This window comes from Zootoca vivipara, chromosome 1 (genome assembly GCF_963506605.1).
Source record: "Zootoca vivipara chromosome 1, rZooViv1.1, whole genome shotgun sequence".
Classification (NCBI taxonomy): Eukaryota; Metazoa; Chordata; class Lepidosauria; order Squamata; family Lacertidae; genus Zootoca; species Zootoca vivipara.
In genome coordinates, this window is record NC_083276.1 from 81,971,929 (window position 1) to 81,998,807 (window position 26,879).

General features: G+C 45.8%; 1 protein-coding gene across 10 annotated transcripts in view; it reads left to right on the forward strand.

Moving 5' to 3' along the window:
• The window catches only part of SLC43A3 (solute carrier family 43 member 3), a 43,923-nt gene extending 20,096 nt beyond the window's left edge, over positions 1-23,827 (forward strand). For 9 of the 10 annotated variants that reach the window (XM_060277419.1, XM_035124985.2, XM_035124994.2 and 6 more), the window contains 12 exons: positions 4,036-4,260; positions 5,618-5,747; positions 9,188-9,234; positions 10,885-10,961; positions 11,501-11,593; positions 13,690-13,829; positions 15,895-16,049; positions 17,646-17,828; positions 20,008-20,127; positions 20,242-20,428; positions 22,297-22,420; positions 23,103-23,827. In XM_060277419.1, the coding sequence (XP_060133402.1) occupies positions 4,077-4,260; positions 5,618-5,747; positions 9,188-9,234; positions 10,885-10,961; positions 11,501-11,593; positions 13,690-13,829; positions 15,895-16,049; positions 17,646-17,828; positions 20,008-20,127; positions 20,242-20,428; positions 22,297-22,420; positions 23,103-23,255 (1,593 nt within the window). In that variant the 5' untranslated portion in view covers positions 4,036-4,076 and the 3' untranslated portion in view covers positions 23,256-23,827. Of the gene's footprint in view, positions 1-4,035; positions 4,261-5,615; positions 5,748-7,924; positions 9,235-10,884; positions 10,962-11,500; positions 11,594-13,689; positions 13,830-15,894; positions 16,050-17,645; positions 17,829-20,007; positions 20,128-20,241; positions 20,429-22,296; positions 22,421-23,102 lie in introns of those variants that run through there. The other variant, XM_060277427.1, reaches the window with a different exon arrangement.
• The last annotated feature ends 3,052 nt before the right edge of the window (positions 23,828-26,879 follow it).

The following is a 26,879-nucleotide window of genomic DNA, read 5'->3' on the forward strand; positions in this document are numbered from 1 at the left end:
TCTAAGGCTACTGGAAGGAATTTTTTTACTTTGTTTCGACTACGTCAGACCAACATGGCTACCTACCTGTAACTTTGCCTGTTACATCAGTTATGGTCATGCCTGGATAGGGATAACCTGATCTCTCTGGTTTATGCACCGGTAGCCTCATTATTATTGTAACATGCTGTATGTGGGGCTGCCTTAGTGTCTGGTTTGGAAGCTTCAGCTGGTGCAGAATGCTGCAGTCAACAGTAGTTTGGTGGCAGGAACAGACTATTGCCAATACATGGCGCTGGTGTTAAAAAGACATGCCCTGGCTTCCTGTCTGCAACTGGGTCATATTACACAGGGTGTAATAGCTGAATAACTTATGTCCAAGGTACCTTAAGGCCCACCTTACCCTGCATACCCAAGTTGGTTACTGAGGTGATTGTGCATGGGGAGCACTATTAGTGGTTCCCTGTGGGCCGGAAGCATGACATGCCAATGAAGAGCCATGCCTTCAGTGTTGTGGGCCCAACTCTATGGCACTCCCTCCCACATCTGGGGCACTGCCCCTGCTGAGTTTGGACTCCTGATTAAAACTCTTTAATTTTTGTTCATTGGAGGTTTAATTATGTTTTTAATCTTGTACATTCTATATTTTATTGTAAGCCACTTTGAGACCCATGTGGTGAAAAGTGGGACATAGTTTTAACAATAAATAAATGAATAAATATTGCCCTACTTTGGCTTTTGGAGTCTAACTACTGAGTGGTGTTAGAAGAAAACAAGACAAAGAAAGGGCAGGCATGTGTAAGATGTTTTGATTTGGGTTGATGAACTGACAGGTGAAAGGAAGTGATGCTTACTAGCTCTCTACTAGTCTGTTTACTCCATGTTTCCAGTAGATTAATTCATCCTTGGGTTTTTACCTAGCTTTTGACAACATCCTCCTGACTTGAGACATCCTATAGTGAGATCAGTATCCCAAAGGGAGTCTGTCTGTTGCTCTGGTACTCCTGTTCTCCTTCACATCCTACTCAGCATGGTCCCGATGTTTATAGTAGAAAGAAGCCTGAGTCTCTATTTGAGCAGAGACTACCTGGATCAAACTAGGTCTAGCCCTGCAGAGCTGGGTCTCAGTTCTCTTCTAAGTGTGTGATGTAGTTTATTTACCAGCCATTGAAGCTCAGCTTGGGTAGTTAATTTAGGTGGAACATGTTGATAGGGCTTGGATTGAACGGGCCCCAGAAATGTGGAACATTATTTTTAACATTTACCACCACCCACAGCTGAGAGGGAACAGGCTTTTATTAAAAGAATGTGTGATTAATGATTCACAGACAAAGCTGCAGCTATGAAGGTTATACAATGCAACATGCCCCACATCCACACACACACACACACACACACACACACACACACACTCCATATGCAACCCACCACAATAACCAAAGACCAAACCTATCTCTCTGCTTATTATACAGCACTGAAGAAATACCATGGTGATGAGCTTGCCAGCAAAAGAAAGGAGGGTGGTAGAAATATAGATAAGTGAGGGGATAACTGGTGGCACAGGCACATGTCAAGCAGGAGGATAGGTGATTGACAGAAAGTTGGGTGTCTTAAGTTAAACAGATGGCAGGATGTGAATCTGTGAATGTTGGAGGGAGTTTGAGAGGGTGCATTCCTGTTTAGCAATGATCATATGTGCAATCAATTGTCACGTGTAACTGCACAAGCTCAACTTTCATGCTTTCTTACCCTTGTCACACTTTTCTATCTCTCTGTAATCTCTCCTGCTGCCAATAGTCTAAATGTAACCTGTAAGCTTCTCAGGGCAGGGGTCTCTCTCTGTAGTGAAGAATACGCTGATGGCACTATAAAAATGCATCATTATTATTTTGTTAACAATGACTTGTCTTTGCTTGCGTGAACTGTACAGGGTGCGGATTCAAAACTCAAAAGCGTATTCCATATCGGATACCATTAGAAAAGTTTGGCTGTGTTGTCCAATGATGAATTCATTCTTTTATATTAAGGACTTGTGTGTGTAGGGAAAAGTTGAAGCTTGGATGTACATCATCGTAGAGAGTGATTGTATACATGTTTATTTTGCTTCATGTATAAGTACTGTGAAGCTGTGTGTGGACAGGCAGTGAAATGTGTCTGTGCAATAGTCACATGTGATGTCAACGCATAGATTTTATGCTTTTCCCCCGATATGCAGGTTCTTACAGTGTAAGGGAAATGCATGAAGCGGCTTTTAGGGTGTGTGCCTGCTGCTGCTCTACCATGAAATTTAACAAGGATATAATGCAGCATTTGTTTATAATTGGAACCATGGTGTGGAGGGAAGCTTACCCCCCCCCCCCGTGATCCTGATCTGATAAGAGCAGTGCCAGATTTAGGGTGATGCAGGTGGTTTTCTCCGCATGGGGTGCCAAGTCGAGGGATCTGCAAACATTATGGGTACAGTAACCAAAAGAAATTATTGTGAAAAGAAGGCATTTTTGGGCGGGGAATCTTGTCCTCACCAGGGTGCCATATTACCAATGTCTGCCCTTGATCAGAGGCCCTTGGTGCCAACGTCTTGCCATTTTAAATATGCAAGGGGGAAGAGTGTGATTATGGTGAGGCAAAGGATCAAAACCCTACCCCCTTGACACCTTGGTGCCAATTTCACTCAGCCCCCATGTGCTGGCCATTTTTATATTTTTTTTTAAAAAAACAATCTTCCATGGCAGGGCTAAGTACATGTCAAACGTCCCATCTAGTTTGGCTCTGAAAAACAACGGGGTTGCCTAAGGCAAAGAAGTACTTTCTTGGCGGGGAGAGATTTGATCAAGGACTTCCCACCTCACCCTGTTAATCACTCACCAGCTTTCCTTTCTTGTAGAAAAGTTTGTGAGAGACACATTTTGGTGGAATCTGTGGTAAAAAAAAAAAGCAGATTCCACCCCACCCCTCCCAGATTCAGCTTGGTTGACCTTTTCTATGAAAGCCAAACTATCATTTATTTTTTGTTTAAATGAAATGTAACATTTATTAAAACTTTGTTGTTAACTAGTATACTTCAAGCCAATGTAGCAGCAGCCCAGTCTTGTTGCAATAGCACAGAGGGCTTTCCCTACCACCACAAACCAGAGACCTGGAGCAATTCCGCAGCAAAGTCACAAGAGGGCTTGTATAGCATGGTTTGAGTGTTGGATGTGGGAAGTTGGGTATAAACCCTACCCCCTAGAAGGTCACTGGGTGGCACTGGGCAGGCCCCTGTCGGCATGAATTGTCCCACTGCAAGGTAAAGGAGAACAAAGTCACGTGACGCAGAACACTATAATGTCATGGAGACACTATAATGTCTTCAGAGATTTTACCCAACTCCATTGCAATGTAGTTACAATGAAGAGAGGCAATGAGTTCAAAGGAACTGGGTGCACTCAACAACATGCACCAGTCCCAAGTCACCAGATTCGTCCAATATCAGTGCATGAAATCCTGCAAGTTTAGCTATCTTTATCCTCTGACTTGCTAGGCGAGTTTGGTCTCATTTCTGTGCTCCTGAGGTGCTCCTGAGGCTTTCTCACAACAGATCAATAGAGAATGGCAGTGCCAAGTTGTTCTGCATCTGCCCATAAGCTTCATAACTGAACTTCCCAACTGTTTTTTTTTGTAAGCAGCCTGAGCTTTAAATTCTCTTTATTATTGCAAGCACTCTATTTAAAAATAGGGTGCTTTGCCAAAACCCAAGTATCACTGTAGCTATTCACAAACCTATTCTGTGTCCATTTTACACATTCTTACATTGTCTCTCTTTCTCTTCTTATGATTGTTTCCTTGTGTTGTAGATCTAGAGAGCTTGCTTGGTCCTTCCTCATGGTCTTATGATATTACCAGTCATCTGCTTCCTCCTTTCCCCCTTTGCCTCTCTACTAGGTCCAGCATCTTCAGCCAGCCTCCACTTATAAACTGTTATACATTTCACCACAGAAGCTTGCTACTGAGCAACTTGGATGTTCCCTGCTTAGTTTTCCACATATTTCATTGACTACATTTTCTCTTTGGTTACAGGATCAGAAAAGGAATTTCCTCAGGATCAACAGGGAAGTGCCATGGAGCATCGGGGCTCAGGCATGGCCAAACGTCTGGCCACACTACTCTCAGGTCTAGTGGAATGCATGTGCTTTGCCGGTGTCATTTTTGGATGGGCATCCCTAGTGTACGTCCTCAAGGATATGCACTACTTTGAGGATCTGTGTATGTCTGCAGCTGCCAATCAAACAAGCAATGCCACAGGTATGATCAGATGGTGGTGGGGGGGGTCTGCTTCTAAAGGGAAGTTCAGTAGCCCTGGGTTTATGCATGTATTGGGCTAGTTGGGAGTCACAAACAGCTGTATGGGCAGGACTGCACAGCTTGTAATCCCACCAAGCCAAATGCAGGCTGTCATTCATGTATTTTGAACTGCCAGGTGCTTGATAACCCTGCTTTTGCAGGAAGCAGAAACCAAGGAGTTTTACCAAGCCTGCGGCAGATAACCATGCGTAGCTGGTGGGCTACATTCCGCTTGGTGAGTCACATGTTGTGGGGACTGCACAGAGAGTGGGTGTGAGAGTGTATGAATTATGGCAGAGGTGAGATGCTCCAGAAGTTGTTGGACTCCTCACTCCCATCAGTCCCTGACACCATGGCCAATGGAGAGAGGTGATGGGAGCTGGAGCCCACAAAAGGTCACAGGTTCCCTGCCCCTGAACTCATGAATGTGTTGAGACATTCATGCTGGTTCAGAAGTACCATTGGAGACTGGCTGGTGCAGTCCATACACCATCCCAAGCGATGCCCCTGTGAGTACAGCACTCATTTTGTAGGTTTTCTCACTGCGATGCGAGCACCTCATTGCAGAGATACAAACTTCCCTACAGTGCTCCTCTCATGCAGGCCTTGTGGCTTGGAATGGCAGGTTTGGTTCATCTGAAAAAGGGAATTCAGTCTAACATACTGAATGGCAGGTGGAGCCCATTCTTTCTTAACAGATGTGCTCCTTAGCAAGCACTCCACACCACAGACTGGTACGCTTGCTTGTAAATAATTCCTGTGTTACATTTTGTGAATGGGCAGACTGCAGAAAGTTCAAGGAACAGAACAAGGAACATTTTGGGATGTGGAGGGAAAGTTGCTGTTTCCCTGTCCTGAACTGAAGGCTGGAAGGGGAGCACTGATATAGGTTCAGTCTCTAATGCAACACCAAATACTCCCCAGGACATGCCAGGCTTTCAGTGCCAGGGTTCAACCACAGTAATAAAGCGAGTATTTTTTTAGTACCCGCAGGGTGCCCTTTCCAAACATTTAAGTAACTGCAACCATTGCCAGCATTTATGGAATCTCAGGTTAAGCGCTGTCAAATGAGAAGCTGTGGAACTTTCATCAGGAGGGTTTGATCCTGGCAACTCTCCTTTTGGAAACTGAGTACTATGAACACTAGGGGTTTGCTTTGCATGTGGGGCAAGGTGTGTTAGGCTGGGAGACATAAAGTAGATGAAAATGTAAAGTATGTTGAGCCTGAGCTCTGCACACAGTAAATATGTGCTTGGGGGTTTATACACAGGACTGAATTGCATTAGGTACCATACCTGAATTCTCTGTCCCCTTGTAGGCTGCAGTGCTCAGGATGAGCAGTTTTCCCTCATCTTCACCATTGGCTCCTTCATGAACAACTTCATGACCTTCCCAACAGGCTACATCTTTGACCACTTTGGTACCACAGCAGCACGTCTTCTTGCCATGTAAGTGTTGGGGCACAACCTGTTCTCATTTTCCCTGCTTGGAGCTTTCTGCCTTTTCTGTGGAACTGAAGCAGGATTGCTAGCGCCTGCCATGAAAGAGCTCCCCTGCCTTTAATAGTCATGTAGTGGGGAGAAACTGGGCAACAGTGAACTCTTCCACCACCACAGCACTAAGAAGTGAAGTGGAACCTGCTGAATTCCACCCTGCAATGCAACACTTAAAATCCTTTATAGATTAAGAGTGAGTAATCCTAGACTGAAGTAAGCTCACTCTCTGAAACCTGATTAAGGGGCTGAAGTGATCTGGAGGGTGGGTCCTAGGGTGACTACTCCCAATCCTGGGGGGGGGGGTTGGTATTCATCACCAAAGAGGAGCAAAGCAGACACAAATCTGCACAAAACCCCCCAAACATTTATTTATCATTTATAATGTGATGCCTACCTGTAGTTTGAAGTGGTTCAGGCCACTCTTACTGTCTGTTCTTCCAGTCCCTTTTTTAGGTGGGATGGGTGGAGTCCCAAACACTTGTCACATGCTGGGCAGAAAGGAACTGTGATGGTTAGAAATTCACTTCTATGCACATTTCTATCTCTCCCCCTCCGTCCCTTCCCTCCTGCCTGATTCTTTCCTTATCTTCCACCCATGCTCTTGTCCATGCTGTCAGACAGCTAGAATGATGAAATGCCTGTTATCTTTAACAGCCCAGACTGCCTCCACATGAGTACTGAGAAGTTTCTCTTGACTTTAGTACTAATCTTCACATAACTATAATAAACAGCTTGCTGCTCCTGTCAAGGGGGAGGTTCTACCCAAGGAAGGTAGGTCAGAAACTGCTGCTAGTTTTGCACGAGGCCTCTGCAGACTGCTGCATACAAAACATCAGCCTCCCTCTTATGTAATAAATGAACAGGATATGTAACCGAGTACACATGCATGCACATTTTTAGTTTGCATTGACATATTCAGTTTGTGAAAGACAGTTCCTTCATCTCCCCAAATTAAAAAGTTTGACTAAGGACTGAAGCAGTGAAGGGGAGAGCAGGCTGACTGGGGATTGATAGGGACTCACAGGATGAGCAGGAGTATTAGAAAAGTAACTATCAGCTGTCCATAGCTTGGAGGGCCTATTCATAAGACTCCTTGAGACTGTGGCAGCTGCAGTTTTTCATTTGGCAGCTCTGACTTCTATTTGGGCTGTGTACAGAACTAGTTGAATAGCAAGGCTGCAGGCATGTGCTGGACACAGATTGGCTAGGCTGTGGGCAACAGGTATAACGAGATCCTGGACTTTTTAAAAAAGATGTAAATTTGATACTTTTTGACATTTTTTTACCTGGCTGCATTTGGATTTGTAGCAGTCTTCACACTGAAACCACTGAGCCTTCTACTGCTCAGGGCTTCAAAATAGGGTTGCCAGACTCAATAGAGGACAGGACTTCTGTGCCTTTAATTGCCCTGCTCTCTTTTGAGTCTGGAAACCTTAAAGAGAAACCAGCAGACCCTTTGTTTAATTTCCAAGCAAAGGGTCTGCTGGTTTCTCTTTAAGGTTTCCAGACTCAAAAGAGAGCAGGGCAATTAAAGGCACAGAAGTGGAGTCTGACAACCCTACTTCAAAACCAATCTTATTTCTCCACCTTGGGGGTGGGGAATAGAAGCGATGTGCTTCTGGAGTAAATATTACCTGAAATGAAATCTGAAATGCCCGTATTCTTCACTTGTGTGGGGAACCTTGTGCATCCATGAACTGCACACAGCTCACCCTTCAGAAACATAGGCCTGAGCTGACATTTCAGGGAAGATGATGGGTTGTTCTAAATTCCCTATCAGTTGATAGTGACAGGGGAACAGGGAGACAATGACATTTCCTCCCCTCTTTCATCATAAAATAACTGGGTGTGGTGCAGTTATCAATGGAAATGACTGGCAGGTGATTTGGGGCAGACAAAATAGAACAGTTCTTTACACGACACATAATTCATACATGAAACTCACTGCAAAACATGCTGATTATATACAGCACTTCTGCCCATGTACATTTTAGCTGTGAATCGAACCAATCTGTGTGTCCCTTGGTGATCGTGCCAAATTGCAAGGAGGGCAGTTTCTGGGATGTGAGGTTAGTGAGCCTACAGCAATGAGGTGTCAATGTTCAATCAAGCTTTGTTATCTGTTACAGATTTTATTTATGATCAGCTGCAAACAGGGAGCCCTTTGCAGTGCCTGTTCTTTGAGTTGGATACCAAAGTGAAGCAATCTTTATGCCAGCCTATGAGGCAGGAAGTCCAAGGGTTCCTATGACCACACACAGGAAGCCGGTATTTGCTGTGGCTGCAGTTTGTGAGGTTCCTTAATTGGCTGGGCATATTAATGGAGTGGGCAAAGTCATACGGCTCATGTGAGTGAACTGATCAACCATGTGGGCAGGAGAGTAGTGCTGAGGCGGCTCTTTGGGGCCCTTGCCCTCTTTCCTCGCAGGGCACGTGGCCAACTAAGCAAAGCTGTGGAAATGTTTCCCTAACCTGGTGTTATCTGCTTGGTGTTATCTAGTACAAAAATAATGTTAACGGGTGCAGCTTTCCAAAAACATCAGAAGACTCCCTGAGGAATCAGCAGGGGAGGATAAGGTTAAAATTGTTTCTCCACAGCTGCTTAAGTTCCAATAATTATCACCCACCCAGTGCCATTTGCCTTTTTAAAAAAAGGAAGAAAAGAACCTATATATTAGAGACAGAAGACAAACATAAACTTTCATGTAGTTTGTCTATAAGTATCTGAACTAAAACTAAACTAGAGTTAATGCTCATCCACATTCTCATGTGGGCGGGTATAAGTAATACATTATTACTACTACTACTACTACTACTACTACTACTATTCCTCTCATAACCCTAAACAAAAATGGAGGACAATTTTAAATGATCCAACCAGAGACAGATCTTGGGGTCTCAAATTTTAGTGGTACCCTGTATGACGCCAAAATTCAGTGCCTCTTGCACTCCATTGTAAATCCTATGTAGTTCTGGTGTCCTCGGCAGCACCCCTAAAACTCCACACCCAGTACAACAGAACCAGTCACACACCCCTAAATCTGACCCTGGTCCAACTCCCTCCATGCTGTCCCTTTGCCTGAGTCTCTCCTCTTTTCTAATTTCAGTTTTTATTCTGTTTCTCAGCATGGTTTCTTTCACCTTTTCCCCACCGGTCTATTTCTATTTTCAAATGATCTCTCAATTCCAAGCTCCATCTTACTGATTCCTGTTTCTTCCTCCAATGCCCATGGTTCCCACAGCTGCCTGCCTGTCTACCAAAAGGATGGGAAGCTGATGGATGCTCACTGTGTCTGATGGGGGATGAAGGGAGGAAGTAGTTCACCTTGCTGCCCCACGTGTCCACAGCCCAGTGCCCATTTGGTAGCTCAGGGCATCTCTTTGTCTTCCAGATCTGCCTACACCACTGGTACTCTCCTCATTGCATTTTCCTCAGCAGGTGAGTGTTCCTGGATGAAGAGCTGGGCTCATCTAGGTAGATTTCTAGGGGTACAAATTCTGGACACAATAACTCCAGTGTTAGGCTTGAAACTGTTGGGAACTGTTTCTGTTGTCCTTCAGAACAATCAAAGGTGTGATACTATGTTATGTTGCAAGCTGGGTCAGCTTGATGCATAGTTGTATATGTGAAAACACCCATCCAGTGCATCTGGTGGCGTAGAAATGATTTTAACACATACCTAATTAAATACATTTTGTGCGGCTTTGTGTGGAGGAGTATAAGATGACTGGGTGGGTCTTCCTGTTGGGAAGAGGGGTGTGTGTGTGTGTGTGTGTGTGTGCGTGTCTGTAGTGTGGACATGAGTTTTAGAAGTGTGCCTTAGCAAACCTGTAATCAAGGGATGGCTGTAAATGTGGAAGAGAAGGGGTGTATGTTTTAAGTACATGTGTGTGATGTGATGTACAAGCATTTCAATGTCTATATCAATGGCTGCAGGGAGAGAAAAACCAGGCTACTATAGCTCTCCAATTGAGAGACGTTCAGTCTCTCTGTGTTGCTAGATAGCTGTCAGTCCCAATTTTTTGTTGCTGCTTGTGTAGGTCTCCCAAAATTATGCTGGATCCTCCAACTATTTCTAAAGATTGGAAAGGGAAATCATACGAGGTGGGATCTTAACTACAATCTATATTTGTAGTGAGTTCCTGTTTTGCCTCTTTCCACACACCCCTGGCATGTTGTGCTAGTTTTTATCAAATGCTAAAGACCAAAAAGCAAGTGAACTGGACTCATCCTTCCCATTGCTACATTCTGAGCCCCCTGAGCTGGCATAGAAATTGAGAATGGCACAGTGTGCTGCCCTGTATTAATATGTTGACTGGAGAATTGTAGGAAGAGATGGCTTGAGGAGTACGAGTTCCTTTTATTGCACTGGAATGTCTCATTTTTCAGTACTGAGCTGCTTCTATGTGCACACACCAGCAAGACTGTAAGAAGAAAAATAAATTTAGGATCAAAAGTAGAGGAGAATGCAGCACTAGGACTTCTGTTTCATTTGTCAGGGTGACTAATAGTCTCTCCTTACTCTGGCAAATTAACAAGGTGATAACAAGGCTTTCAGGCATTTTGGGGCCAGATAAACAAAGACGGAAAAAGAGGAAACCAATAAAGCAGGGGCTGGCTACTTCTTTCCTTTCCTTTGATGGGGTTCCTACTTCATGCTAGATAATACTTAATTGCAAGTTTCTTTGTATTTCTGATTTAACAGCTAAAGGCTGATTGGGGATGCGAACCTAGGTCTCCACAGCCAAAGTTTAACATGCTAATCATTACAACTTTGCTGATTCACTTTTCTATTATTGCCAGCTGATCCTAATAATTTGGGCATTGTGCTATGTACTGCTACACTCGTGTGTGTGTGTGTGTGTGTGTGTGTGTGTGTGTGTGTAATATATCCAGATGCTTGGGGTTTTTTTTTTACTCTTCTTGGGGGATGTTGCTATAGGGATTGTTATGATAAGTTCCTGCAGTTCAAAATTTGCCATGGCACCACTTCTTAGAGTGATGTGATGCCCAGCTGTGTCTTGTTTTATGAGCATGGTAGGCCTATGTTGCTGATATGCCCTTCCATCATTTTTTCTCCCGGTACAGCCACTGCGCTGATGCTGTTCCCAGCAGTGACGTTTCTCTCTGTCGGTGGGATCCTCTTTATCCTCACCAACATGCAGGTTTGATGCTCTTCCCTCACACATCCTAATGGGGAGGGAGCTGGGAGAGGAAACTCTTTACAGGAGAACCTTTGGGGCACCATGTCCCTGCATCTAGGCTACATCTCTGTGCAACATTTAAAATGAACTGGGGAAGGGAGCCATTTTGACCTTTTCTTCCAAGTTCAAAAACATTTACAGTTTGGTTTGGTTTTGGAAAATGCCAAAGGTGAATATAGGAATGGAAGAAGCTGGCTTGATATTGTTGGAAAAATAGGTTGCATTCACCTTTTGACCTATTAGTAGCTCATTTCTCCACAACCTTTCTTACTTGGGGGAGGCCAGATGAAAAAGAGGACAGAGCTTCTGTAGTTGTGTGGAAGGTGGAATCTCAGCAGCTATAGCTTACATGACAAGTCCATCTTTTCCACACCATCTAGCTGCCATAGAAGTATTCTAACATATTAAAGTTCGTTGGCAACTGGACCCTTTGACTGTGACCTGCTGACCCCTTCCAGGAAAGTAGTCAATTTGCTTTGAGATCTTGTTTGTCTCTCCAGATTGGGAATCTGTTTGGAAAACACCGCTCAACCATTATTACCCTCTACAATGGGGCCTTTGACTCTTCCTCTGCAGTTTTTCTTGTCATCAAGGTGAGTGACTGCTTTCTAAAGAATTAAAAATTACCACACTTAGGAAAAATAAGCACCAGAACCCTTCACCCCATCCTGTGTTGTGGGCTTTCCTCCTAAGAAATGATGTGTGTTATGACAGTGTGTCTTCTTCCTCTAAGATGTTGAGTCAGCAGCCTAGTCATAGAACCCTCAGAAATTTCACAGGAAAGGGAAGTTTGGACTCAAGCATCGCCACCTTTTTGTCCCACCTAACATAAAAGCATTGATTGAGCCACTGGCTAGCTCTTTAATGGTCTGAACTGGCAACTGGTTTGGACACTGAAATAAACAAACAGTCCAGGATGGGAGGTGATGAGGGGGAGGGGGAAGGGAGGAGGAAAGATAGTGGTTTAAGTGGGTGGAGGGGGGAGAATGAGGAAAAATAGGAAAACAGGAAAACATGTGGATGGAGAAAGATTTTGAGATTCCAAATGCTGCCCAACTCCAGTAGATACATTTTCAACCTCTCTGGTCAGAAAAATTCTACAACTCTCTGAAATCATGTGATATTTTTCTCTTATCGAACATCTGAGAGTCTGCATGGATAGAATTGGCAAGTGCTAAGTATCTTATTCCTATAATCTTTGGGGGCTTCTAACTTGATTAACTCTCAACATTTAATAGCAAGAACATATGCAACACATTTGTCTCCTCAGATTAATTTTCCACTTACATAATGATAAAAACACTTCCTTTAGAAGCTGTTGTATTATGCTTGTACAGCAGATAAGCTAACCCATGCCTTTTCAAGAGCATTAGAGTAGCAAACTGCTGGTCACTTTGGTGCAGGACAGTGGAGAATTAAGTAGGCTGCTTGTAGTGACCCTGAGACATTTCGAGACCATTAATCCGATAAGTAGCTAAATTGTATGTGAAGGGTCATCCTTGCGCTTTCAGCTAATTCCTAGTCAGGTCATAGCTGAAGGCCAAGGCCAAATAATAAGATATAGCACAGTCACCTGTCTTGTTATCTCACCATTCTTTGCCTTCCCTGTGAAAACCAGCACGGGGCAGCTGTGACCTGGACTCAGTACACACCATACATTGAAAGCAGAATCAAAGCAGATTCCCCCCCTCCTAAAGAATACTGGGGACTGTAGTTTAACCCTCAAAGAGCTATAATTCCCAGCATCTTTAACAAACTACGGTTCTCAAGATTCTTGGGGGGATCCACTTCGAGTGTGCTTTAAATATATGGTATGCAGAGAGAGCACATGAGCCACCACACAGAAAGCAGCAGGCAGCACTCTTGATGACACAAACCAAAATCCAGCCACACGAGGACGGAGAACATGGGGATGTAGTGAAAGCAGAGGAAGAGTGCAGCACCCTAAGTGTGATTTCAGCAAAGAGGAAGCAGGGCTATAGTTAGCGTGGAAGACATCAGCTCACAAGGGTTCTATTTCCAGCTGTGGTTCCGCATTGTATATGCATGTGACCATGTTGCTTCTCGCATCCATGTTTCTGAGAACATGGTGGTGGCAAGATTTACTGATGGTGGTTTATGGTACTTAGGCACAGTGTCTGGAAGCACTGTGCTATCTGTTGTTAAAGGAAGGAAGACTTTTCAAGAAGTACATTTTTGTTGTTGTGTTTTTCCCCTATTAAACACTACACGTTAAATGCAGACACATTTCGATAGCACATATAATTTGACTCTATTGTGATGACATGCAGAAGCTGCTTAGCTGGTCCTGGGGAATTCTATAGAAAAAGATCAAATCAAATTGAGTGACCAGATGAATCTGTTATGCAAATGAAAGAATGAGCCTGAGAGCTACTGACTGGTCCAAGGCATTTTGGTGTCTCAGGTGGAGATTCATCATAATTAAAAATAGAACACAGTCCACCAGTAGGTTTTCCTGTACAATACAAATGAATGGGAATTGCAGAAGAGATGCAGTGTTGCTGCTTATATTGAATTGTACCCTGTGGGTTGGATCTGTCTCCCACTCTTAAAAGACAAGCAGATAATCCGCTACATGAGCCCAAAGCCAAGCAAGCGATCTGTGCACCACACAGATTACAGTCAATGCAGAGCTTGGCTAACTCAGGTTTGTGCTATTTGCCTACAGCTGCTGTATGAACAAGGCCTCTCGCTGAGAATCATGTTCCTCTTCATGTCTGCTTGCAGTGCCTGGCACTTGATCCGTACTTTCTTTCTGATGCCCCGCAGCCATATTCCGTATCCACTGCCCCCAGGATATACATATGGGTAAGCTGCACTTGCCTGCACTTCAGTCTGATACACTGCTTTCTCCCCTGTGTGCCCTCGCTAAGATCCTGAGCCCCTTTCTACCACCTTCCATTCCTTCCTTCCTTTTTCAAGCTAGCAAAGTTCTGCCTAGAACCCTGGTGGTGGTAGAAGAAAGAAGCTATCCCCAATGGGTTCCATCAACTGTTATTTTTAAAAGACCATTCTGCTTTCTGAATGCTTCTTCAAGCAGGCACAGTGCTCTGGGATTCGTGTAGGGGTTGCCAACTCTTCAGGGACCACTGTAACTATACTGCTTGATTGGCAGGTGATGTTTATATCCATGATGAGAAAAGCTTCGTCTGCAGGCTTTTTTCACACCATGCTGCTATTAAAGATAAAAGAGCAGCTTAACAACTTCTTCTGCCCAGTCAATAAAGCTAGGATTCACAGCCTCCACAGTTTTTACTGTGGCTGTCTCCCAATATCACCACCCCAAGCTCCATGGGGGGGGGACACCAGTTTGGAGAGCAGCTCTGGTGCCATTTGGTGGCATCTTCAGAAAAGCCCTAATAAAGCAGCAGCTGCATGGCCTTCACTGAAGGGATGCAGGAAATATAGTCCAAAGTGAACCCATTGTTTCAGGATGCCTGCAGTTGAGACAGGTATCCTTAAGAGCCAAGACCTCTGCATGCTTAATTGTAAATTTACATTGACATAAGGGCCAAACTGGGGCGCGGGTGGCGCTGTGGGTTAAACCACTGAGCCTAGGGCTTGCTGATCAGAAGGTCGGCGGTTCGAGTCCCCGCGATGGGGTGAGCTCCCATTGCTCGGTCCCAGCTCCTGCCAACCCAGCAGTTCGAAAGCATGCTAAAGTGCAAGTAGATAAATAGGTACCGCTACAGCAGGAAGGTAAACGGCGTTTCCGTGTGCTGCTCTGGTTTGCCAGAAGTGGCTTAGTCATGCTGGCCACATGACCTGGAAGCTGTACACCGGCTCCCTCGGCCAGTAAAGCGCCGCAACCCCAGAGTCGGTCACGACTAGACCTAATGGTCAGGGGTCCCTTTACCTTTACCTTTAAGGGCCAAACTACACAGCAAGCAAATGCATGTCGACTACAGCCCGTTTTGGAAACAGTAACGCCTGAGGGGGGTGATCCAGAGTAGAGAAGCAGCTGATGGGAAGATGCTCAGCCTTTTCCCCACCTGCCATTTTCCTGCCCCAAATTACCCCCTGCAGAAAATTCCCTTCCCTGCAGGGTTCTAAACACATATTTCCTACCTGCCTACCATTTATATGCTCCTGATTGTTCTCCCTGAAAGCAGCACTGCTGCTTCAAAAAGGTTCACTGGGCTATTGTTAAACCTGTTTGTATGCAGGGCCAGCCCTATGGCCAGGCTGGGTGGCGCAGAGTGCCAGGGCAACGCTGCACAGCTGCGCCCACCCGCCACGGAGCTGCATCCCCAGCAGCCGCGCTGTGCGCTGCGCCCGCCCACCGGCCTGGCCACGCAGCTCCGCCCGCCCGCCGCGCTGGGAAACGGGGCGGGGCTGGGGCGCCGGAGGCCCTGTTTGCATGCAATGTATTGTTTAGCCTTAAATCTCAGAGTTCTATGGAACTCGCTCCCAGGTAAGTTTGTAGAGGACCCCCAGCCTAAACTGGATAGCAGTGAACTGGTTTAGAATGAAACTTCCCATTTCTCACCACTATCAAATAAGAAAACTGAAAGAATGAAGAGGAGTAAGAGAGAGAGGAATGTTGTTAGCTCAAACATGTTGTGAAAGTATTTGCTGCAATAGAACTAATCAGAGGTTGATTCTACTCCTTTTTCCTGTACTCCTTTTCTCTTATATGTTGAATCATCCATTTATAGTTTATGCATTTAATGCCAATTTCTATTTACTTGGCTTTATGATCAATGCCATTGTGATTTTGTACCTTTCTGTCATGGTGCATCATCTGAAAGAACAAATAAATCGTACTTGTACCGCCCTGTCTTTCTCTCTATGCACATGTGGAACTTGGGTTTTCATTCTTTGTATGGGAAATAAGTCCCCAGGGTACCAGTCATATTAATTGTGTCTGCAGAGTGAGCTGTCACAAGAGGTCCCGTTCATATCGCACCTATGAGGAGCAACGTAGCCCCAAAGTCCTGGATGAGAATGATGCAGAGGACTCGGATAATCTGCATGCTGAACCAGCACTCGAAGAAAATTCCACCAACAAAGGGTTGGTTGGCATAGGTAGGGACTGAGACCGGTTCCAAGGTTGGTGGTTAGAGATTCTAGCTGGGCCTTAATATTGGATGGGAATGTTGCATTTGGGAAAATATATTAAAAAATAGAGTAAATCTGCTGCAGAGTAAGCGCAATTTATGGAGGTTTGAGGGTGCCAGATATACCTTGCACTTGTCATTTGTTCCAAAAAGAGGTTCTGTGTGTGTTTATGTTTCTGTAGTCAGGCTCATATACCTCATTTCCTACCCTCAAAATGTCCTGTGTTTAGCAGAGCCAGCTTTCTCGCCTAAACAGACACCAGTACAGTGAGCAAGGGGGGATTCAATACCAGGGACCTCAAGAGTCAAGTCAGTTCCTTTAACCCTTCTTAGTCCTACCCAGTGCCGGATTTACATATGAGCTAAACAAGCTATAGCTTAGGGCCCCACCCTCTTGGCCCCCCCCAAAAAAAAATTAAAGGAAAATAACTGGATGTATTTTCCAAAATATAAGATAAAAAACAAATAAAACCTACATACAGCAACAGTGTTTTGTGTTGTGTAGGCTCCTATAATGTAAGTAAAGCACCCTGCCTGCTATATAAAGGGCCCCATTACCTTCAGTAGTTTAGGGCCTCATCAAACCTGATCCTACCCGCCCCCCACGCTACTAGTAATTCACAGGCAGTCATCCATGCTCATCATTCCTGCTAGAGAATATGACCTCATGTCTTCTGAAGCATCACAGCCAGCTATTCCCTTTTGGGTAGGCAGGCAAGCAGGAAGAGTTAACTCATTTGTTTGCTCTTAGTGGTTTTCCCCAAGGCATGTGAATTAATGACTGGAAGAGTTCAGCAATACTCAATCATGTTTAACCATAGCATCACTACGGACAAAATGTAAGTCCTATACTAGAAACGGCTTTGCATGCCCATTTTTCACCCCTGGGTTGAAGTCTGTGCGAGAGATTTTCTAGGTCTCTGTATGGGGAATAATTGCTTAGAAGCCCTCATAAAAACCAATGGATGTGCATTTGATTTGTGCCTCGAAAGGGCTCTCACATTGGTATGACTGTCAGCAGTGAAATAGTAGCAAGGTACTGTGCGACATAAAGATCATTTCAGATGTTACACACTTACCTTCCAAGTCCAGGACTGCAGAATCCGGGGACTGGCAGACGTGTGACACCGAAAGTTGCGTCGACGTAACTTCCGGCGTCGCTTTGCCCTTCTATGGGCACCAAAAATGGCCGCTGCCGGCTTCAAAAGTTGCTTCTACGCATGACCGGAAGTGCGTTGACGCAACTTCCGGTGTCACTCCGCCCATCTATGGGCACCAAAAATGGCCGCCGCCGACACCAGAAGTCGCATCTACGCACTTCTGGACATGCGTAGATGCGACTTTTGAAGCAGGCGGTGGCCATTTTTGGTGCCCATAGAAGGGCAAATCAGAAAGAAAAAAAATGGCCGTCGGCAGGAGAAAATAACGGCGAAAAATGGGAGACGAAGTGATACGGGGGACCACCGGGAAAAGGTAAGTAAAAACGGGGGTTTCCCGGGGAAAACGGGGTACTTGGCAGCTATGGTTATACATGCCTCCTGTCCCCTCTTTTTGATTTATTTAGGAGATGCTGAGACTGCAGCAAACCTCAAGGCTCCAGCTGTTGTTTCCTTCCGGAGCTGTGTCTTCTCCAAACTCTTTTTTTGGCATCTGGTGTGGCTGTCGGTGATGCAGCTGCGACACTATCTCTTCATTGGCACCCTCAACTCCATGCTGACACAGCTGGCTGATGGAGACCCCACCCTTGGTATGGAGAGTATTGGGAAAGGGGCAGGGAACCACCGGGGGGGGATTAAGAGGTTCTCTTGTTTGCAGAACAATCTCCCTGGTGAGGTTTTGCTGTCACCCTCAGTATAAACATTCAGGAGGAAATTTAAAACATTTCTGTCCGCCCACACATTCAATAGCTGAAAAATACCATTCTTGGAAAACTTTTATTTTAATTTTTGACATGTTATTATGTTTTTATATGTGTTGGAAGCTGCCCAGAGTGCCTGGGGCAACCCAGCCAGATGGACGGGGTATAAATAATAAAATTATTGCTCTTGTTGAAATTATTAGCTGTGAGGCTAATGTGTCTATGTTTTAAAGTGTTTTTTATGACTTTCTTTTCAACTATAATATATTGACGCCCTGTTTCTTGCCACCCTGGGCTCCTTTAGGAAATTTTAGCCCCTCCACCAAATTTAGGATATGTAAGAAACAAACAAAAATATGTGTGTGGAGATGGATAAGAGTTATGAGGTGAGATCCAACTAAGCCATAGCCGTACTACACCCAGTGAAATCAGTGAACCTAAGTCTATTGTTTCAGTATGTCTGTTCTCATTATGGCTAACATTGGATCTTGCCCTTTGTCTTGGGGCAGGTAGGCTAGAAGAGTGTAGAAGGGAAAAAAGTACACTATGAGAGATGTTTTGTAACTAGGATTAATAAATGGAATTATTGTGCACCTAAGGAAGGATTCCATCGAAATTTGTTGGGCTTTTCTCTGTTTCATTTAAGCTCCATATATTGCCAACTTAAGTTATGTCAGACCCTCCAAGTATCCATATTTTCCAGGGACATGACTTAGAGAAGACTTCCTTGTTTCTGATTTGATCCCAGAATGTCCCACTTTTCCTTAGGATGTCCCTATTTTCATTGGAGAAATGTTGGAGGGTATGGAGTTACCTGACCCCCCCCCGAGCCATCTGAAGGCAATCCTTATAGAGAAGCTTTTTTAAAAAAAATGTTTAATGTTTTATTATTCTTTTTTATATGTTGGAAGCTGCCCAGAGTGGCTGGGGCAACCCAGTAAGATGTGTGGGGTATAAATAGTAAAATTATCTTTATGGAATGGGATGTCCCTATTTTCATCGGAGAAATGTTGAAGGGTATGTTTAGAGTAGAGCTCTTGAAATGAATGAACCTAAATTAGTACTACTCATTCATTGCAATGAGTCTATGCTAGGTAAAGGTAAAGGGACCCCTGACCATTAGGTCCAGTCGTGACCGACTCTGGGGTTGTGCGTTCATCTCGCATTATTGGCCGAGGGAGCCGGCGTATAGCTTCCAGGTCATGTGGCCAGCATGACAAAGCCGCTTCTGGCAAGCCAGAGCAGCACATGGAAACGCCGTTTACCTTCCCGCTGTAGCGGTTCCTATTTATCTACTTGCATTTTGACATGCTTTCGAACTGCTAGGTTGGCAGGAGCTGGGACCAAGCAACGGGAGCTCACCCCGTCACAGGGATTCGAACCGCCGACCTTCTGATCAGCAAGCCCTAGGCTCAGTGGCTTAACCACAGCGCCACCTGGGTCATTGCAATGAGTCTATGCTAAATATGACTTAATGGTGGATACAGCCCAGACAATTTCAGTACAATTTTGAGGCATGCCTCCCTTTTCAGTCTCTTGTGTTTGGTGCTGCTGACTCCCTCTTTTCTCTCACCATGAGATGAAGGTCATCTTGTCTCAGCAGTGCTCCTGGCCTCAGGAAAAAGCTGCTGAAATGGAATTAAAATGGTGTTGTAATGACTTGGATAAATAGCTGTGCCAGGAGACTGCCCTGGTCTAGGAGTTGAGGGGAAGCCCCTCCTGATGGTATAGTCCAGGCACCCCCAAACTTCAGCCCTCCAGATGTTTTGGACTACAATTCCCATCTTCCACTGGTTCTATTAGCTAGGGATCATGGGATTTGTAGGCCAAAACATCTGGAGGGCCACAGTTTGGGGGTGCCTGGTATAGTCTTTCTATTGAGAAAGAAGAGATAGTTCTTGAAAATATTTTGTTTGGAACTACTGGAGAACTAAGGGCTCCTGACCTTTGATTCCTCCTAGTCTCTTGCCACCATCTCATAGTGAGTTACGTCTATGAAAATCTTGGCACATATCTGTGCTGACGGGGAAAAGATTTTGTCATCCTTCCGTCTTCTTTCTATCAACAGTGAGCAGCTACACCAATGCTTTTGCCTTCACCCAGTTCTGTGGAGTCATCTGTGCCCCCTGGAATGGGCTTATCCTGGACCGTCACAAACGTGGACATAAAAAGGAAGGGAGTTTGCAAGGTACGTCCCATTGTGAGTGTTTCGATTTCCTCATGAGACTGCCCATCAAGGGTATTTGATACCCTGAGGTCTCCTTTGGTCCTGCTCATCTCTGTCTGTATTCTCTGTTTCCAGGGGTGCCAGATTCCCTTGCAGACCTGCGTTCCTGTGTGCTGTCACTGGTCATTACAGTGTTGCAGTGCGTGGCCTTCTCAATTTGTGCCTCTATTCCGGTGCTGCCTGTGCAGTACGCCACGTTTATCCTGCAGGTTCTGAGCCGCTCCTTCCTCTACGGGGGCAATGCTGCCTTCTTATCCATTGCGTAAGTAACTGGCCTCTCTGTGAAAAGAGGAGAGTGTGGTTTGGGAGAGATGGATTAGGGGCAGGGGAAAGAGAAAGGGAAGGATGAAAGCAGAAGGAAGTTTTGATACTCAGTGAATGGTTCTTGGAGCCACTGAGAGGAACTGGTACTAGTGCAGAATAACAATCAATTACAGAAAATTGTTCACTGAAATCCTTTTTCCCTCTCCCGAATCCTTTGGTTTTGAATTTTTTAGCAGAAACAGAGGCTGTTCAAGATTCTCCCCACACGCAAGAGGGCTAAAAATATCAATTTATACTAATAATAAATGGCTGCAGTTCTCAGAATCTTGCTTTAGGAGCAACTTCCACAGTTCATAGCACAATTTATGTCTTCTGGGTTTGTAGAACCCTGCTGAGATACCTTTCTAGAGCTTGTCTCTGTCAGACACAAGAGACTGGACAAGATGAACTATTTATTTGGCATTTTAATGTTTTGCAGTTGCGCTATGAGAAGTGACTGTTGTACTTGACTTAATATACTAAAGAAAGCAGATATGTGGAAAGGGCTTAGTATGAATGCTAAATCTGCTGGTTGTTTTCATTTTGAACTGGTCATTGAAGAGGCAGGCCACATGTTAGCATGGAATTTTCCTTCAATAGATTTAATGAAAAGCCCTTGGTTGCAGTCTGGGTGCAGACCCTCCAAGTGTCCCTATTTTCAGGGATGTCCCTGATTTAGAGAAGCCGTCCCAGTTTCTGACTGGAATGTCCCACTTTTCCTTAGGGTGTCCCTTTTTTCACTGGAGAAATGTTGGAGGGTATGGGGTTATCCGACCCCCGAGACATCTGAAGCCAATCCTGTATAGGGACGCTTTTTCAATGTTTAATGTTTTGTTATGTTTTTACATAAGTTGGAAGTGGGGGCCGTGGGGGTGGACTGCCCCGGGTGCCCTCACTGAGGGGGGTGACATTCGGTGCGCCGCCTGCCCATGACTCCCAAGCCTACCCAGAGTCGTCGGGGTAAGGGGGAGGAGCTGTACCGCTTTTCTGGCAGCATCCCCCCTTCCCCCTTCGTTTTGACAGCTTGGGGAGGCTTGGGAGTCACGGGCTGGTGGCACGCCAAATGTCCGCCATGGCTCGCTCCACCCCTATGAGCGGCTCGCTCCGCCCCTGGTTGCAGGGCATGTGCGCTGCTCCGGGCACCCGAGTGGCTATTCCGCACCTGGGAGGGCACCCTCTGTGCCACGCCCCCCTTGGGAACGTGCCACGCCCCTCTTGGAAGCACGCCCGCCCTGGGAAGCATGAGCATATGCTCCACCACTGGTTGGAAGCTGCCCAGAGTGGCTGGGGCAACCCAGTTAGATGTGTGGGGTATCAATAGTAAAATTATCATTATGGAATGGGACGCCCCTATTTTCATTGGAGAAATGTTGGAGGGTATGTGGTGCTATGAAATAGTGATGCAGATGCTGTAAAAGCTAGGGAAATTTTTAATCTGTGATGTTTTAATGTATTTTAATGTGTGTTGGAAGCCGCCCAGAGTGGCGGGGGAGGGGGGCGACCCGGCCAGATGGGCGGGGTATAAATAATAAATTATTATTATTATTATTATTATTATTATTATTATTATTAGTATTATTATTAAAACAAATCTCCTGCTCTGTTCCTTGACCATATGAGGGATGCAGGTCTGCTGTCCTTCCTCCTGATGAGGAAGGAAAGGAACACGGAAATCAAAAAGAAAAGAAATACAAAATATAAAGATGGGAGGTGGAGAAGCAGCACATGGTGGACAAGTCACTGTGAGGAGGGTAGTCTGCTTAGACATGCCATGCCACGATGTCCATGTCATTCTTCCTCCCCGCCCCCCACTCTGTGTCTTGGTAGCTTCCCTTCGGAACACTTTGGGAAACTCTACGGCCTGGTGATGGGGCTCTCAGCCGTGGTGTCTCTCCTGCAATACCCCTGCTTCTCGCTCATCAGCGGCCCACTCAACGGGGATCCCTTTTATGTGAGTGCTTTGTGCCCTCATGAGTCTGTTTCACCACGTGATAGTCAGTACCCCAAATGGGGATCTCTACTTCTGTGTTGTATTGCAGACTGTAGTGAACATGGAGCTAGCAGACCTGACTTACTACCGGTACTTCGTTGACCAGGCAAAAGGCCCAGGCCCCTAGTACTGCAATATATATCCGGGTCTGAGTGTGACCTGCTTTTCAGGGGGAAGTCTACTAGTCCAAGTTGAGTTTAAATGGGCAGGGGACCTGGACAGCAAATTAAGCATACAGGGCACCTGATCTGTTGTCCCAAGTAGGACTAGATATATTGCATTTTTTATTTGAAATTGTCATATATATATTTTTGAACTTGCACATATAGTTATAAATTAGCATATGGAAATGTGCAAGTTTCTGCCCTCATTTGTCCTTTGGGTGGGGAGTGGTGCTGATGCATTTTCTCTTTTTGGGGGGGGGCTGCATAAGTGGCTGCCATAGGCCTGGCTGATTCAAAGCCTTCATTCTGCCTGCCAGTTGCATACACCTAATCCCTTCTGCCTCTATGTAGAGCAGGCATAGAGATGGCTCTCTAGGCCAGGTGCCAGCCTCAGACACTTCACATTTCCCAGAGCCCCCCAGAAAGGAACATTTTTAGAAGCTGCTGCCTGCGTATTAATAGTGCATCTCTTTTTTCAGGTGAATATTGGTCTCATAGTCCTAATATTTCTGGCTTTGGTCAACCCAGTGATGGTGTGGTTGGAGTGCAAGCGGCGGCAGAAGGAACAGTACATCGCAGGCTCCCCAACCTTAACTGCAAGCAAGAAGGAAGGCCTGGAGTCTTCTATCTGAGCCCTTCACTGTGTAGACTTTGGGAATCTCTCCTATCAAAAGGGAACCTTAAGAAGATTTGAAAAGGGAACTGAGGAAGAACCCTCCTCTCTCTCTGAGCTTCATTCCCAGCAAAATCTGGTCACAGTCCAACACAGTCAGGTGTGCTTAAGTCCCTTGAAACAAATGGACTTAAACATATCTGTGTTACCAAACCACAGTTTATTGCTCCCTCTCTCTAGAGTGTTATTTTTCTAGGAATCAAACCTATATTGTATCCTCCTAGTGTGGGAATTTAGGTTGTATTTCACTTACATTTATTTTGTTTAATGACAGAGCTATATTTTTGTGAATCATACAAACACGCCAGTATTAAGAGCAGGTACCAAGTTAGGATGTTTAATATGTCAGAAAATGCAACTCTTTAAAGTGGAAGTCTTAACATTTTTGTCTCCCATTAAGTTTTTGAATTAGTTGAAAAACAGTCTACCCTCATTGTTTTGAATTATTAAATAGATATATTTGATGTTGGTTTTTAAGAACCAAAGTCCATTACACAGCTTGGGAGATATTCCTTCAAAGAAATAATTTTTTTTAAAGTCATGGAATGAAAAAAACCAACACCCTATGCCATTTGAATACTTCAATAAAGCTTGCCTTTTTTATATTAAAAATCAATTGTGGAAAGTTGCACTAGTTTCAGGCATTGTGTGGCAGTCAAGAAGTCCAATATTAAATTAAATTCAGAAGGGAACCCTACCGTAATGAAAGTTCATAAATACTGTAGAATAGCAGAAGAATAAGAAACCTGATGTTCACCATCTCTCTTACACACACACACACACACACACACACACACACACACAGCTCTTCCCATCACAGATAAACTCTCCTTTCAAGGTACAGCAAGAAAGTGTAGTGACTTGTTGGGTACTATAATTGTATCAATTATAGCATTGGCTACAACAGCAGGTTTTGTTGTGTTGCCAGACCATCCCTTGCGGTGGGGTCATTTCACCAACCAACCTTAGAAGGGGCTCTAGCCTCCTCCTTTTTTATGTGGTTCCTGACAGGATGCCTAGGAACCACATGTTCCTCGCCTTGGGTTCCATGGCAGGAAAAAAAAAAGATGAGATGCAAATTTAAAGGAATAAACAGATGACCAGTGCTGTCTCAAAATAAGTAAGACGCCTCTTTATGGAGGCTTGTAGCAGGAGGGGGAATCTGAATCCAAGACAGGGCAGGAGATGGATGGACCTGATGGACCTGTAGGATTATGGCATCTGATGTCAGCACGCCTGCTGGTGCGCAGGCCTACCCACAGCCGTGCCGGGTCCTGTCAGGCCCTCCAGAGCAGTGTTTCCCAACCTTGTGCCTCCAGCTGTTTTTGGACTACAACTCCCATCATCCCTAGCTAGCAAGACCAGTGGTCAGGAATGATGGGAATTGTAGTCCGAAAACAGCTGGAGGCACAAGGTTGGGAAACACTGCTCCAGAGGCTGCGATGGGCCCTGTCAGGCCTCCTCCTGCCGCATGACACCTCACACATGCACCAGGCACCCACAGATTGGGGCAGAATCAGGGACGGCTGCTGCCAATAGCAGTTTCTTAGGACTGCCCGGAAAGAGATTTCTGTTAACTGTAGAACTGTGGCTTTGTTGTTACAGGCTGGTTAACATGGGATGTTTGTGTTTCTGGCTCAAGCACCAGCTAACTGTTCACGAATATTCTTAGTCATTATTCTTTGAGCTGACGCTTGTCTTCTGCAAGCTCATCTACGTATAAGCTTGCACCAGCAACATGGGAAAGTATGCATCATCTCCTCTGTCATCATGTTGTGCCCTAACTTAAGGGGACCGTTTGTGCCATCTGAAGTCTCTGCCTGTGTTCCTGCGTCTCATAAAGACAGAAGCTAGTGCCTGTGAGTCAGGCAGCCTGAAGGATTCTAGAATACAAAAGAAAGTGCTGATTCCAGCAGGGCCTAGCCCTCTCAAATAGGTGATTAGCAGAGTCAAAGGAGACAGCACCCCACCGACCATTTTTCCATCACTCTATGTGACAGTCCAATCTGGTACTGAGAGTTGCATGCACAGCCTTGATTATGACATTCAGTGATCAAATGCGAACGACAGTGCATGCATGGCAGTTTCCAATCCAGCAGAAGGACACGCATATTGCTCTCACTTGAAGAAGCTATGAACCTTCCAAAAGAATTTACATCATAAATCCATTACACCTGCCGGATGACCATCCTTTCCTGGGCTACCAGTATGAGAAGATGAGCGGATGTTTCCTGGGGGAGGCAAACAGTTGGGGGATGTTCTTCCTGAAAGGGTAAATCACCTGCGATTAGGGTTGGTGCTTGGCAACAGCGAGGCTGGAGTGGTGGGGAAGCACTTGCCAGTTTTGAATGTGGGGTAAGGTAAAGGTAAAGGGACCCCTGACCATTAGGTCCAGTTGTGACCGACTTTGGGGTTGTGGCGCTCATCTCACTCTATTGGCCGAGGGAGCCGGCGTACAGCTTCCACGTTATGTGGCCAGCATGACAAAGACGCTTCTGGCGAACCAGAGCAGCACATGGAAACGCCATTTGCCTTCCCGCTGTAGCGGTACCTATTTATCTATTTGCACTTTGATGTGCTTTCGAACTGCTAGGTTGGCAGGAGCTGGGACCGAGCCATGGGAGCTCACCCCATCGCAGGGATTCGAACTGCCGACCTTCTGATCGGCAAACCGTAGGCTCTGTGGTTTAACCCACAGCGCCACCCGTGTCCCGAATGTGGGGTAGATTGAGCTATAAGTTTAGTGGGCTGAAAGCACCAGGAGAGGCTGCAGTGGTCCATGGTGCTGCTTTGGGGAAGTGCCTTAGCATAGAGCATCTGATTTGCATGTAGAAGGTTCAATTTCCAGGTAGGGGTGGGAGAGATTCACATTTGAAAAAATTCAGAAAGCTACTGTAAAGCAATGAAGACACTAGTAGACAAGATGCACCAGTGATCTAGCTGGGTATAAGGCATCTTTTAATGTTCCTTTGGGGAACCTGATGTAGGATTACCGTGTTTCTCATATTTTAAGGCATCCCTACAAAATAAGGCATGGCAGGATTTTCCTGAGGTGGAAAAATATAAGGCATACCTCGAAAATAAGCCGTACCGGGTGGTGGAAGAAGGTCTGTGGCAAAGAAGGGTTGCTGCTGCCGCGTTAACCCCCGAGACCTGGCTGCAGCCTCAGCGCGCAGCGCGTGCAGCCCCAGAACCCGGCTGTAGCCTTTGCGCGCGGACACCCGGGACCCGGCTGCAGCCTCAGCGCGCAGCGCGCGCAGCCCCAGTACCCGGCTGCAGCCTCTGCCTGCCGCGCGCGCAGCCCCAGGACCCGGCTGCAGCCTCTGCCTGCCGCGCGCGCAGCCCCAGGACCCGGCTGCAGCCTCTGCCTGCCGCGCGCGCAGCCCCAGGACCCGGCTGCAGCCTCTGCCTGCCGCGCGCGCAGCCCCAGGACCCGGCTGCAGCCTCTGCCTGCCGCGCGCGCAGCCCCAGGACCCGGCTGCAGCCTCTGCCTGCCACGCGCGCAGCCCCAGGACCCGGCTGCAGCCTCTGCCTGCCGCGCGCGCAGCCCCAGGACCCGGCTGCAGCCTCTGCCTGCCGCGCG